This window comes from Callorhinus ursinus, unplaced genomic scaffold (genome assembly GCF_003265705.2).
Source record: "Callorhinus ursinus isolate GAN/ISIS: 27379988/994484 unplaced genomic scaffold, GSC_fseal_2.0 scaffold31, whole genome shotgun sequence".
Lineage (NCBI taxonomy): Eukaryota > Metazoa > Chordata > Mammalia > Carnivora > Otariidae > Callorhinus > Callorhinus ursinus.
Genome location: NW_027397093.1, coordinates 10,712,184 through 10,727,512, shown reverse-complemented (window position 1 = coordinate 10,727,512; position 15,329 = coordinate 10,712,184). Strand labels below are relative to the sequence as shown.

Genomic DNA, 15,329 nt, shown 5'->3' with positions numbered 1-15,329 from the left:
TGCACTTTGTTCTGCCACATCACATTACAGATTTGTCATCATTAGAAGGGAAAAGTTGATATTGGGCCACATGGAAAAGCTGAAAACCTGTTCCCGGACCAATGAACTTGATCCAGAAAGTCTAAGGTGGACCCCAATTTTAATTTCTAATGCTGCAGTTTCTGAAGAAGAGCGAGAAGCTGAGAAAGAGGTAATGATTGGCTTCATCTGCCTAAGTTGTGGGACTTCAATCTTGCAGCATTCTTAAGCTAAGAAAGTCATTACCATCGTTGTCAAAGGCTTGGTTATGTAGAGAGAGCTTGTGAAATGATATGGCACTAATTTATCCTAACTGAGGTTGCATGGTAAGACATGATAATTTTACTGAATTGAGTATGAAAAATGAAACATTTATCATTGATCACAAAGCAGCATTTTTCACTACTGACAGCATGTAATCAGATCACATTTGGTGCTGAGCTCCAAGGCTGCAGTGTCAATCGATTCTTTGTGTTTATGAACTTGCTTAAAGTGCTCCATGCCAGTGAGCATGTAATGTAGTGATAAAGGACTCAAATCAATTCGCTGCATCATTAATACTGCTAAATATCCCATGAAACCCAATCTTCTTTGATTTGTTATCCTAACTGATGCAAGAGAGTCCTGAGATGATGCAGCTGGAATGTTGCTTGGCTGGCTGACTGTTCTGATCAGAAACGACTTAAGAGGTCCTTGCCTTTGATCCTTAGAGGCTCTGGCTTAACTGCCCTTTCACTGGCCCACCATTTTTACCCCCCCCCCCCCTTCAGGCTGAGCGGCTAATGGAACAAGCTAGCTGCTGGGAAAAGGAGGAGCAAGAAATCCTGTCCTCTAGAGCGAACAGTAGGCAATCACCTGCAAAAGTACAATCGAAAAATAAATATTTGCATTCCCCGGAGAGCCGGCCAGTGGCAGGGGAGCGAGGGCAGCTGATGGAGCTGTCTAAAGATAGCAGTGAAGAGGAGGAGGAGGAGGAGGAGGAGGAAGAGGAGGAGGAGGAGGAGGAAGAGGAGGATGAAGAGGAGGAGGAGGAGGAGGAAGAAGAAAATATTCAGAGTTCTCCTCCAAGATTGACTAAACCACAATCAGTTGCCATAAAGAGAAAGGTATGTGTCTGTTTAGATTTGCAGTCTGAGTTGTTTCAATCAAATCTTGTCATTGCAAACAATCTATTAGTATTTGTTTCACTCTCTGTTCTTTAGATGTAGTTTATTTGTATTCAGTCCTGCTGATCATATATCATAATCGTTTATCTTACAGTCATGATTGTGTTTACTTTTTGAGGTTAGTGCTGGGACCGGAAAACAGGGGCAGGCGGGCTTCCTCGTCTAGTAGTTACTGCCACCTGCTGGTTTGTGGGACCAGAGTAAGTCAGGCTATGGGAGCAGAAGAGGGCCCTGGAGAGCACTCACACCACCGTTCAGTGCATTTTGATGAAAACGCCAAGGCCTTAGGAGGCTAGGAGACTTGTCCAAGGTCACACAACTCCTTAGAGATGGAGCCAGAACCAGATGAGTACCCGCACTCCCCAAGCCCAGCTCTCCTGGTAACCGTCTCTTTTTCTTGTTCCTGGCATAGAATTGTGAAGGTATTTCAGGCTCTCCATGTTGATGCTGATACTTTGCATTTGCAGCCAAGTCACACTGCTGAAATTTCTCATAGCCTGGTGGTCTCTCCAGATACACCTTGTGCAGAAAGTAAAAAATTGATTTTGTCCCTGGGTAATTTTATTCAACCCAGATCTGATATCTTTGTCTTCAGTATCTGTGACATAGTGAGGGACCAGCTATTGTCAGTATAGCCAAGACTTGTAGAAATAACGCAAGTTGAGGCTCTGCCCTAAAGTCATACTGCGCACTGCCTGTCCAAGAACCTGCTGTTCTAACTCCCAGCTTGGTAGTCTGTTGTTGGTGGAAGGGCAGCTATGGTGAGGGGGTAGAAAAGAACATCCCATAAATTAAACTTCAGGCTTGGGAGTAATCTTTTGATTTCTTACAAGGAAAATGTATTCAGGTATTACGTGTATATTACAAAAGAAATTTGTTTTAAAAACATCAAAAACCAGAATTATCCAAGGCATGAGATGGATTCCCATCATATAAATGGATTCAATCTGGAGAAAACCAGGTCTTTATATTGGCTATACTCATGTTTGGGTAAATTCTAGTGGATTAGGGAGGGCAGGCTGACTGGGGGGTATCAATAACCATAAATGTCAAATTACAGAATATGATTATCAGGTTTATATGTGAACGTTGAGAGAGTTAATGTGAGCCAACAGTAATTCTTGGATACACTTTAGAGTTTGAGTTTTAACCAAGTATATTGAACCTTCTTTGCAATGTATTTTGAATAATTTTTCAGACCCATTATTGACAGATTACATTTTAGCAGCAAATGTGTTATTCCTGTATTTTAACTTGGTTTCACTAAATACTCTTCTGCTTGGGCAAAAGTGTTTTATAATTGCTATTATGGTGAGTCATCTGTGCCAGCCTGTGGTGCAGTGAGAAAAAAAATTCCTATCATATAAATATTTAAGACAGATTTCACATGTCCTTTATTCTTTAGAGGCCTTCTATAATATTTTATAGAATTAATCAGTTGCTGACATCTGTGCAGTCATCAATACATGACTCTCTTAACATTTTAAACAGTAGAGTAATTCTGTCTTCTAGTACCCCGTCCTCTTACCCTTTTCATCGTTCTGAAGCCCTGTGAAATGGGGAACACCATCAAATCTCCTACAGCACCTTGCATATAGCAGGTGCTCCGTGAACAGTTACCAAGTATTAAATGAGTGACCCAGTGGCGAGTCGATTATTGCAACATTTATGGAAACATCTGTGTCTCTGATGACTGAAGAGCGATGATGTACAGGATATTTGAAGTCTGCAAGTACCACTGGAAAATGTGTGCTAGAAAAGCAAACCTTGGCTTTTAAAATCTACAGTTAAGCTGAGGCGATGTTCCCTCTCAGAGCATCTTCTTGAGTAAACAATTGCTTTATTTGGAAAACACTTGCCTGTGTAGTTAGAGCCCAAGAGGGGTGTTAAACATCAGATGGAAGGTGAAGTACAAAGGCATTACAGAAGTCTCTGTGTGTAAGATTCTCAGACAGGCCTTCGGTACATGGTTGCTGCCTATCGACTCAACCATTTAATTTCTCATGAGCGCTTATGTATTATGTTTGGAATTAATTTCAGAGGCCTTTTGTGCTAAAGAAGAAAAGGGGTCGTAAACGCAGGAGGATCAACAGCAGCGTAACAACTGAGACCATTTCTGAGACGACGGAAGTCCTGAACGAGCCCTTTGACAACTCAGACGAAGAGAGGCCGATGCCGCACCTGGAGCCTACCTGTGAGATTGAAGTAGAGGAAGACGGCGGGAAGCCAGTCCTAAGAAAAGCCTTCCAACATCAGCCTGGGAAGAAAAGACAAACAGAGGAAGACGAAGAAAAAGACAATCACTGTTTTAAGAATGCTGACCCTTGTAGAAGTAAGTGGAGGGATGATAAAAATCTCATCCTTGTGCATGTCTCGTGCATGACCGCCCAGAGGCAGCTCGGGGGTTGTGTCGGCCCACCAGGAGTAAGTGCTCATCTGTCCTCTCTCATTCGTAAAAGGTTCTATCCCTTCTTCCTGGAATTGGATTTTATTTTAAACAACTTCTAAGGCCAGAACATTCCTCTAGGTGGGTTCATCTTACTTTCCAGAAATTGGCTAATCCTCAAAAATTCTGAAGTCTCTCAATAAGAAACACACTGCATCTCCTTGATTCTCATAGGTACTTTTTTTCACACTTAATATTTCCAGAGTCAGGGTTTTTATTCCTGTCAATGTGAGCATCGAATGCTGTAGTTTCTTTCTTCCTGAAAAATAAATTTAGGAAATCGATGATGCAGCTTATAATTAGTGGTGTCTTAGGATACTTTATTATCAAGAATCATTTAAACTTAGCCACACCATCAGTATTAGCTTTGATAATACAGGATAATGTGGAAATCAGGAAATTGTCCTTCCTTTTATTATTTTACAATTTGCTGTTGGCAGGGACACCCCACCCCATCCTCTAAAAAAAAAAAAAAAACCTAACACCAATGAATTGTCTTTGCTGCCCTGTTTAAAAGCAACCATTCCTTGCCTTTTGGCTTGGATTCTTGAGTTCCCAGCTGAATCGTAAGGATCTGTGGACAGTCTCTCCTTTCTGTAGCTGAAATGACTCTATATAAAAACTTATTCTAGTATCCCTGCTAATCTAGAAACGGGCCATCTCATTTCTTTGGGAACTACAGGTGTCTCTTGCTTTTGAGAAGCCACAGTTTGGGGCGCCTGGCCCAGTGGGTGGAGCATGTGACTCTTGGTTGTGAGTTCTAGTCCCATGTTTGGTGTAGAGATTACTTAAAAAATAAAATCTTTAGGGCGCCTGGGTGGCTCAGTTGTTAAGTGTCTGCCTTCGGCTCAGGTCATGATCCCAGGGTCCTGGGGTCGAGTCCCACATCAGGCACCCTGCTCCGCGGGAAGCCTGCTTCTCCCTCTCCCACTCCCCCTGCTTGTGTTCCTGCTCTCGCTATCTCTCTCTCTCTGTCAAATAAAATCTTAAAAAAAAGAAATCTTTAAAAAAAAAAAAGAAAAGTCACAATTTTAAGGACATCAGCAAGCATCTTCCTGACTTTCATAATTAACAGGGATACTATTGCTCTATACAGTAGTTTGCTGAGAGAATGACATCTTATCCTGGGTATAAAGAATCCAAGCCTTGTTTTTTAGTTTCTTTTTTCTTTTTTTAAGATTTATTTATTTACTTGAGGGGTGGGGAGGAGCAGAGGGAAAGAATCTTTCAAGCAGACTCCCCACTGAGCCCCACGCAGGACTCTGTCTCACGACCCATGAGATCATGACCTGAGCCAAAACCAAGAGTCGGGTGCCCAACTGACTGAGTCACCCAGGCACCCCTGTTCCTTAGTTTCTTTAAACAAACAGCAACAACAAACTGCGGCAAGATACCGTTTTTTGTGTGTAGACATTGAGATTTATTTCCACTTCTTCTCAGGAGCCTGTAAAGGAATCATCACTACCTTTAGTCTCCATTCTGGGCCTTTTGCTTTTAAAATTCTGAGTGGCCGTATTAACCTGATTCCTTTCAGGATCTCCGTAATTATTAGAAAACTCATCTTCTGATTTAGAGAGGTGTTCCTACAAAAGCTCGTAGGTCCAGTAGCATGTGGAATCCAGGGGCATTGGCATGGCTATTATCTGCCCATGTGACTAGAAATAAAACCATTTGGACACCTTGGAGTGACTATTAATTGGGTATTGTACTTTGTACTTCTGAAGGAATCAGTCTGCTTCACTCATGTGTTCTCAGCTAGCCAGTTTGAATGTAATACTTGCAGGTAAGTTTATGTGTGATCCTTTTATTACGTAAGTGAACTAATTGCTTAGCCTGTTCTGTACTGATTGGATTAGAAATCACTCCATTCTGGCAAAAAGGATCTCTGTTCCACATTGAATGTGAGATCTTATGTCTGTTCTCCAAAGTAATGTTAGTAATAAGGCTGGTTTTCTTTGTAAAGCTTTTCCTTTACCTTGACCCTCCAGGAGATCAGTGTGAGCTTTAACTTTCTTTCTAAAGATCTCATGAAGACTTAGGTGTTTTATATTTGTATTTATTCCTATCTTTATTTGCTTGCTTATATTTAGATAAATATATTTACAAATCTGTTTATAGTCATATGTGCAAAACGGTACAGTAGAAATAAGATTAGCCAAGTTAAAATGAACATGAACATTATGGCTTTTTTCTTATTTACTGCAGTGTTCAAACCTTACACTTGAGCAACAAATTGATCCTAAATACAATGTGGACAGAATTAGTGATCAAAAGAATACCTAGAGTTTAAATATTCAATCATTTCATGGTAAATACATTATAGTTTGTGTTGTGCAAAAATGATGATCCTATAGTAGATTACAGTTGCATTTCTATTGGGGATATTTAGGTATTTCTTCATTTGTTTCAGAGGTGCACAGTTTATTTTTATACCAGGGAGAACATTCAGATCAAAGTTAAATAGTGTCATCTGAGATCATTTAAATGTAGTAAATGTCCACAAACGGAAGTTCACTCTCAGGATAGATACGTGAGTTAGGCGTCTGTTCATTTCTCCAGCACAGTGGTGCTTTGGAGATGGAGCTACCATTAACCCCCTTTCCCCTGTAGTTTCCAATTTGTACATGTTTGATTTTTTTTTTTTTTTTACATTGTGGAATTCTGGGCTTTTACATCAGAGAATGTCTTATTTGTTAAACTCAAAGCAGTTTATTATAGCTGTCTGCATCCATGTGCTTTCTATAAAAAGCACAACTTTCTGTTGGAAGGGGAGGAGGAGGGAGGGAGGGACTATGTGAAACACATTATTTTCCCAAACCTAGGTTATTTACTTGGTTTATAGCACAATATGATTCTCTGTTAGTTTTGATCGTGTCTTTAACATCAACTCTAGAAATCAAAAGCAGTGTATATTAATTAATTAAGTTGTTCAAGGTGATGCTTTCTAAGACTTTTTCTTCCTCCCGTTTCTGTCTCCTCGCTAAGACAATATGGATGATGATACAGATAACTTGAAAGACAGCAATAGAGACAATCCCGAACCTCTAAAGTGCAAACAAGTATGGCCAAAAGGAACAAAACGTGGTCTGTCTAAGTGGAGGCCAAACAAAGAGAGGAAGACCGGATTTAAACTGAACTTGTACACCCCGCCGGAGACACCCATGGAACCTGATGACCAGGTAACAGTGGAAGACCAGAGGGAGGCTCCGGAGGACAAGACCAGCCCCATTCCCGCCAGGACTGAGGAGGAGGTCAAGGAAACCGCGGAGCCCCTGCTGCCTCGGGACGAAAACAGAAGGGATGAAACATGTGCACCTGTAAGTCCAAATAAATCGCCGGGTGAAAAACCAGAAAATGATCTAATCAAACCTGAGGAGGAGGAAGAAGAGGAGGAAGACGACGACGATGATGAAGAGGAGGAGGAGGAGGAGGAGGAGGAGGAAGAAAATGTAGAGAAAGACTTGGGTGGTGCTAAAAGTCAGGAACAAGAAGAACCAGCAGTCTGCATGGACAAAGAAGACCCTGTCCCCTTGGATGAGCATGAGGAGGAGGAGGAAGAGGAGGAAGAGCCATCTCACAACGAGGGTCACGATGCAGATGATGAAGATGACAGTCACATGGAGTGTACAGAAGCAGAGAAGGAAGAACGCCCAAGAGAAGCCTTCAAAGAAGTACTAGAAAACCAGGAGGCTTTTTTAGACCTTAGTGTCCGGCCTAGTCATTCGAACTCAGAGGTCTTAATGGACTGTGGTGTTGACCTTGCACCTGCTTGTAACAGCGAACCTAAGGAGCTTGCTGGAGACACTGAAGCTGCACCTGAATCTGATGAGGAATCCCCAGAAGAACAGGCCCAGAAGCAGGACCGAAAGAGCAGTGAAGAAGTGGATGCTGAGTTCAAAGAGAGAAACACTGCAACCATGGAAATTGACTCCGAGACCGTTCAGGCGGTCCAGTCCTTGACCCAGGAGAACAGTGAACAGGACGACACTTTTCAGGATTGCGCCGAGACTCAAGAGGCCTGTAGAAGCCTACAGAACTACACCCATGCAGACCAAAGTCCACAGATCGCCACCGCCCTGGATGATTGCCAGCAGTCAGACCACAGTAGCCCCGTTTCCTCCGTCCATTCCCATCCTGGCCAGTCAGTACGTTCTGTCAACAGCCCAAGCGTCCCTGCCCTGGAAAACAGCTATGCCCAAATCAGCCCGGATCAAAGTGCCATCTCGGTGCCATCTTTGCAGAACATGGAGACCAGTCCAATGATGGATGTCCCATCGGTGTCTGACCACTCACAGCAAGTCGTGGACAGCGGATTTAGTGACCTGGGCAGTATTGAGAGCACAACCGAGAACTACGAAAACCCGAGTAGCTATGATTCTACTATGGGCGGCAGCATTTGCGGAAACGGCTCTTCGCAGAACAGCTGCTCCTATAGCAGCCTCACCTCTAGCAGTCTGACACAGAGCAGCTGTGCCGTCACCCAGCAGATGTCCAACATCAGTGGCAGCTGCAGCCTGCTGCAGCAGACCAGCATCAGCTCTCCCCCGACCTGCGGCGTCAAGTCTCCTCAAGGCTGTGTGGTGGAGCGGCCTCCGAGCAGCGGCCAGCAGCTGGCTCAGTGCAGCATGGCTGCCAACTTCAGCCCGCCGATGCAGCTGGCCGAGCTCCCCGACACTGGCAGCGCCAACCTTGGCTTATATGAACGAATGGGGCAAAGTGATTTTGGGGCTGGGCATTACCCACAGCCATCAGCCACCTTCAGCCTTGCCAAACTACAGCAGTTAACTAATACACTTATTGATCATTCATTGCCTTACAGCCATTCCGCTGCTGTAACTTCCTATGCAAACAGTGCCTCTCTGTCCACACCATTAAGTAACACAGGGCTTGTTCAGCTTTCTCAGTCTCCGCACTCCGTCCCTGGGGGACCCCAAGCACAAGCTACCATGACCCCACCCCCCAACCTGACTCCTCCTCCGATGAATCTGCCACCGCCTCTTCTGCAACGGAACATGGCTGCATCAAATATTGGCATCTCCCACAGCCAAAGACTGCAAACCCAGATTGCCAGCAAGGGCCACGTCTCCATGAGAACCAAATCGGCATCTCTGTCACCAGCCGCTGCCACCCATCAGTCGCAAATCTATGGGCGCTCCCAGACTGTAGCCATGCAGGGTCCCGCACGGACTTTAACGATGCAGAGGGGCATGAACATGAGTGTGAACCTGATGCCAGCCCCAGCCTACAATGTCAACTCCGTGAACATGAACATGAATACACTCAATGCCATGAATGGGTATAGCATGTCCCAGCCGATGATGAACAGTGGCTATCACAGCAATCATGGCTACATGAATCAAACACCCCAATACCCTATGCAGATGCAGATGGGCATGATGGGAACCCAGCCATATGCCCAGCAGCCGATGCAGACCCCGCCCCACGGTAACATGATGTACACGGCCCCCGGACATCACGGCTACATGAACACGGGCATGTCCAAACAGTCTCTCAACGGGTCCTACATGAGAAGGTAGGCAACAGGGGCAGTCACGAGATCCCCTCCCCCCAGGCATCACTATTGGATTGAATCTGCACAAATACCTTCGAAGAGTACGATTTCAAAACCAGCAATTGGTGTGAATGCAAAAACATTTGTTGGCACCATTTATTTAAAAAAAAAAAAAAAGCTGTATGCAGCAGAAAGCCTTATACAAGTTGTTTTTCTTTTTTTCCTTTTTCTTTTTTGGTATCTTTGTTTCTGTTACTTTTATATGAAATTCTCTGCAAAGGAAGGCCTCTCTGGACTACAATTCGAAGGCAGCCACTTGTTGTGCCTGCTTCCATTAAATGATGTGGATATCAAACCCCGCCCCCACCAAATTATCTGTTTTAATACTAAACCTAGAACTTTTTTTTTCCCCCCTGTCCACTCCATGTAAATGCCTTTAGCATTTCAGTTATTGTATATTTTGTTTAAGGTGACCCTTCAGCATGCCGCTAATGTCTTTGTTAGTGACAGTGCATTTTGTAGTACTGTACAAGTGTTGTGCTAACAGTAAGCCATTTCTTAAGTTTTTTGCCTTGATTAGGGTGCCCTAATTTGAGGGGTTAAAAAAAAAACTATATTTTTGTTAATTATAAAACTGTAAAGAGCTATAAAAGCTATTCCCATTTGGTTAGTCAAAAAGGGTTTTATTGCTAAATGTTTGGTGTAAAGTTGAGACCCTTTTCCATTTTGGTGACAGATTTCTTTGGGGAAAAAAGGCAGCTTTCTGTTTTATAAATGCAGACTTCTGTTTATTGAATGAAGCATATCTCAGTGTTTATCCGTCAGGTTTTGAAACATTTCATATATGTCCAAATACTTGGCAGGATTTAAAAAAAATAGTGAATTTGGTGTAAAGTTGCTATTTTATGGAAATGCCTCTAACTTTACATTTTCATTCCATCTGTAGATTTTTCTATCTTTATAAAATATTGGAGTTATTTTTTAAGGAAGAATAGAGAAGTAGCTTGTGAATAGCTCAAACTAAGCTTACCGACCGCATGTACAAAAGCAGAACAGTTATTTGTGTCTGTTTATATTCTTCTTTTGTAGCCTTTGTACTTGTACAGGGTGACCTAGGGCCAGCGGGAGGGGCGTACCCTCGTGTAAAATAGGAGCCGGCGACACTCTTGGATTTATCTGTTCTCTTTTTAGTCAGTCACTTCAAAAAAAAGAAAAAAAAGCCAACAAAAAAAAAAGCTGTACATTTTAACATAAAATAAATTATGATGAGCCATTTTTAGCCTCTTGTGTCCTGTCATATTATGATTGATAGAGAATGACCCCCCTGAACTGTATCATGTGTCACATCTCAGAACACATACACATTTTGGGAAAATAAATTATTTAGTGTAAATTGGAGTTATGAGATTTTCTGGTTTGTTTTGACTTTGGGGGAGGGGGTTGGCAATAAATAAGAGTAATATCTAATAAAACCATCACATATACCAAATACCTATTTAATAAATTAATTTATAATGAATTTTAATGCTTTTCATGAAAGTTTATTTTATGCTGGTGCATACCTTCTGTATGCCAATCATTGTCTTTAAAATAAAGTGAATTTGTTTTTTTCTTTTTGACTTTGATCTTCATTTGCAAAGGTATCCTGCCCAAATACCCATTTGCCTCATTTGTACAGTGTGCATAAACACCCCTCAGGGTCTTAGCACAGTGGTAGCAGACTTCATTTTTATAAAAGTTAATACCCAAAAAGCACCCAGTTTGGGACTGTATATTTGAAAAATCATTTTCTCAAAAAAAAAGTGTGAAAGTTTTGCTCTGTTGTGAATGAGTGATTGGTTGCTTAGACCAAAAAGAAAAAAAAAATCATTGTTTACAAACATTATTTTACGGCATTCAGAGAAAGTTCTGACTGTTCAAACATTTTATTATTCAAGCTACAAGCATAAAAATAAATGCTTGACCTGGCACCCACGTGAAACCGGCCTGCTAAGCTCTCAAGGTGTCTAAATGTGGGTGCTTACAACGCCCCCGCCACTTCCTTCAGACCTCTCTGAGGGAGAGCGTTGCTTTTCCATCGTGGTTCTACACACACGTTTTGTAGATCATGGACACAAACTTCAAGTAAACTCAGGATAAAACGGGGAAGGCAGGCTAGTGCATACACCCCAGGATCGCAGGCCCCTGCAGAGGGAGAATGCCTGCTGGTGTTTTGCCTTGTGCTCTCACCCTTCCTATGTTTCTGTCACAGTTACAAGGCCTTCTGGGCTTAGTGGCAAGACCTTGCCCTTTGGTCCTTTCCTTCTACAGGTGCAGTCAGTGGGGGGATATCTGTAGTGGCTGAGGGAGCGCTTACAAGAAGAGGCTTCTGCAAGGGCTGTCGTCCCAAAGGGAAGAAAACTTCCAGGTGCTGTGCTGGCCCGAAAGCAAACTAATCCACCTCCAGACCAGGAGGTGATGGTGTGCCGCTCGTGTGAATCAACTGCTGCCTAGAATCTTAGCAGCCTAGTGCGTGCACCCGTCAGCAAGAGGCTGCCTGAGCCCGGGAACTGGAGCGGGGGCCTGCTAACAAGCTGATCTGGAAGCTTCCACAGGCCCCAACTTGAAACCTTCACATAATATAGTCTCTTTCCTCTTCTGTTGAGGTTCTTTGGGGACTGAGATTCCCCTGTGTTTCCCCTTCCGCAGTGGCTTGCTAATCGCCTCTGGTTTGTGGTGAAACGGGGGTTCTGTCACCCCCACACAAAAAGTCATTGTTTATATTTTATGGCGTTCAGAGAAAGTTCTGACTGTTGAAACATTTTCCTATGCAAGCTACAAGCCTAGAAATAAATGCTTGACTAAGCACCCATGCCTGCCTCACAGTACCTCTGAGGAGCTCGTGGGCAAGTTCTGGTCACTGCCCCAGACCTGCCAGACCAGCATCTAAGAACAGTACTGGGATCTCCGTGTCACAGGCTCCCAAGCGACTGCAGCATAGCCAGGTACAGGACCCCCACTGCCGGCCCGATCTCCAACATTCCTGGGGAGGAGAGAAACTGCTGATCTGAGGTGGCCTCAGAACACCCTGCACGCTCCTCCCCACTTACCCACTCTGACTACAGAAAGCCATTCAGACCTAAATGTGCCAAGGATCCTGGAAAACAGGAACCTGGATTCGTCGGGACTGACATGGAGTCACCATTAGGTTGAGATTTCATTAACCATGTTTTTTAAGCCCAGTAATGTGTTCTTTCATTTACTTTGTAAGGGTCTCTAGTGGTCGTCCGCTGTCGACCGTTAATTTTGAATAGCTCAAGCGGTGCCCACCCAGGTGTGAAGGCACTGGCCTTCCTTGCTGACATTCTGTTTTAGAAATAGACTCAATATTGTTATCAAACTTTCACAAGCAGCCCTTCCACGGGGTGCACACGCCCACCCTGTGCAGGAGATGGGGTGGTTGTCCCCAGCGTGCAGGTGGGGAGACTGGGCTCCAAGAAGCCAACGTGATTGCCCAAACTCACTCAGCTCAACTTTGTGAGCTGAAACAAACCCAGTTCAAATGGCAGCTCTTCTACAACTCTTGACTTTGTGAAAAGGCCATAAGTTGTCATCTCTCTGATTAAAGGCTTAGCCAACAAGTCCAGAATGCTATAGGAACTGGTTAGTGCTATACAAATACAGTTTACTTTGTTGTCACAAGCAAGCATTGTCTCCAGCAGTCTACAGTCAAAACTCAAGAGTACCAGTACTGTTATGTTATGAAGCAGTACCTTCCATTTCTTTGTGCCCAGGCGTCCGTAATCCCACACTCCTGGTTTTCCTTCTCCCTTCTCTGTCCCCTTTCCTGGATCTTCCTCTGCCACCCAGGCCCAGCTCTAAACATGGATGTTGAAGCGCTCAGGCCTGCGGCTTCCTCTCTTTCTCATCTCACCTTGTACTACAATGAGCTCAAATACCACCTGTATACAGATAAGACCCAGAATTCCATCTCCAGTTGTGAGCGTTCCTCCAAGCTCCCTCTAGATTCAAGATCAAATGACATCAAAAGACACCTTTGTAGGTCTTAACAGACGTGGTGTAACTGGTGATCTCCAGCCCTCTCCCATTTCTGCCCTTATCAACCCCATCTCCATATTCAGGCAAGAAACCGAATCAGTATCTTTATTTTGCTCTCACCTCTCAGCAGGTTCTGTTGATTCTCCGGGATAATTCCAAACGAATCTTGAGGCCTAGTCCCCTGGCGTTGTCTCAGTCAGGCCACCTTCCTCTTCCTATCCACAGTTCTAACAGCCTCCTGACTGGTCTTCTTGCCTCCCTTCTTAACTCCCAGAAAACCATTCTCCATACTAAGGCAGGAGTGATCTCCTTAAAACATAGATCATACCATTCCCCCGCTTATTACCATTCAGTGGGTTTTTTCCTGCATTTGAAATAAAATCTAGTTTCTTTAATCCTCTCCTGCCACTGCCCCTCTCACCCACGAGCTCCAGCTTCACTGAGGGGCAGTTGCTCAAAAACACACCTCTTTGTCACCCTGGAGCCTTCACCAGTGCTGTTCTGTTCCTCAGCCTAAAATGATCCCTCCCCCTTTGGAAGGTATGATCCTTCAAGTCTCAGCTCACCCCATCTCCTCAGAGAGGTCTTTGCCCTGTCCCCAACTGTTCTTCACTTTGGTACCTATTTCCCTCATTGCACTTGATCACTGCATGCTGTTTGTTTTTACTTTTGACTTCCTAACCCAGTTTGGGGCATGTGGTAGGTTCTCAATGAAGACTTGTTGACCAAATAATTTACCTCTGAAGACTTGAAATGCTTCTGCAAAAATTTCTGTTACTATTTTCTCCTACCTCTGGCGCCCGGGAGCCATCTTGAAGAGACCAGTACTCCAACCCTAAAGTTACCTGCTTCTGCTGTCCTCAGTAGGACTCATAGCCCCACAAAGAGGTGGGAGCATGTAGGAAGGTGTGGAGAAGCGCAAGAGAACACCAGCATTCCATCCTTCCTACCTAATGGATTCACTTAAATGTAAGTATTTTCATTATGATGTATTAAATACAATATTTCATTAAGATGGAAATACTAATTTCTCTCTGGACGAGGCATAGATGAGACGTAGGAGAGAAATGAGTTTTGAGTGGGTTATTGGGATCCCGTGACAGGAAAGCCGAGGTAGGCACCTCTGTGTCCCTAAAGCCTCTTCTGGTCTGTACCTCTTTCCCAAGAGCCTGTGAACGGCTCCCCTCACCCTGAAATCTGAGTCATTATGAGGAACTGACCTTGGTCCTCTCTGGTCCTTGACCTCTGGCATCTCCATCGGCATCTCTCTGTGGGTTTTGTCTAGTTTAGGGTTCCCGGTTCCAGAAGCCATCTACCTGCTTGGTGCCTCCTGCTGTTTTCTCCTCAAGAATGAAAATCACACACTCGTGGTGCCTGGCTTAGCTCTCGGGGTTTGGGGGCGGGGGGACTCCACACCTGAGCTCACCTGACTGCCCTGTTCTCCCGTTAGTTTGCAAATACTTTCCGGTGTGACTGAAAACAAGCTTGTGTTGCTTTGACTAGAATCAAAATGAAAGGAGCTTCTCCAAGCAGCAGCGGCATCCTTTTTTTCCAAAATTGCAAAGTCACGCTCTTGTCCACAGTTCACGGAACTTTTCTGGGTAGTGGCGGCTCTGGCTAAGATTTCTGAAGAGACCTGGCTCCTGAGGGAGGAGGAAGAACACAAGGCAGGGGCCTCTGAACGGGGACTCAGGACACCCACCCAGCCCTATCAAATGAGTTGCTCTCTGCCCTTCGCAAAGAGCAGCATCCACGGGGGGCGACCCAAGCCTGGGGGTTCCACGGAAGAGAGGGTGCAGGAGACGATGAGGAAGTAGGATGCCCCAGAGAGGGGACCCGCTGATAAGCTGTGCAAACTCTCCCATAGCACAGCCCTCCAGGGCGCTTTCCTGTGCTAAAAAAAAAAAAAAAAAAAATGTATTTTAAAATTATTTTTGAAGAATATGACTTTCAGGGACGCCTGGGCGGCTCAGTCGGTGAAGCGTCTGCCTTCGGCTCAGGTCGTGATCCCAGGGTCCTGGGATCGGGTCCCGCACTGGGCTCCCTGCTCCGCGGGGAGCCTGCTTCTCCCTCTCCCGCTCCCCCTGCTTGTGCTCTCTCTGACAAATAAATAAAATCTCAAAAAAAAAAAAAAAAAGAATATGACTTT

General features: G+C 44.3%; 1 protein-coding gene across 7 annotated transcripts in view; it reads left to right on the top strand.

Moving 5' to 3' along the window:
• Positions 1–10,540, top strand: part of KAT6B (lysine acetyltransferase 6B) — a 180,477-nt gene extending 169,937 nt beyond the window's left edge. For 6 of the 7 annotated variants that reach the window (XM_025850520.2, XM_073878767.1, XM_025850519.2 and 3 more), the window contains exons 15-18: positions 31–190; positions 789–1,124; positions 3,225–3,516; positions 6,616–10,540. In XM_025850520.2, the coding sequence (XP_025706305.1) occupies positions 31–190; positions 789–1,124; positions 3,225–3,516; positions 6,616–9,167 (3,340 nt within the window). In that variant the 3' untranslated portion in view covers positions 9,168–10,540. The remainder of the gene's footprint in view (positions 1–30; positions 191–788; positions 1,125–3,224; positions 3,517–6,615) is intronic. The other variant, XM_025850521.2, reaches the window with a different exon arrangement.
• Positions 10,541–15,329: the final 4,789 nt, after the last annotated feature.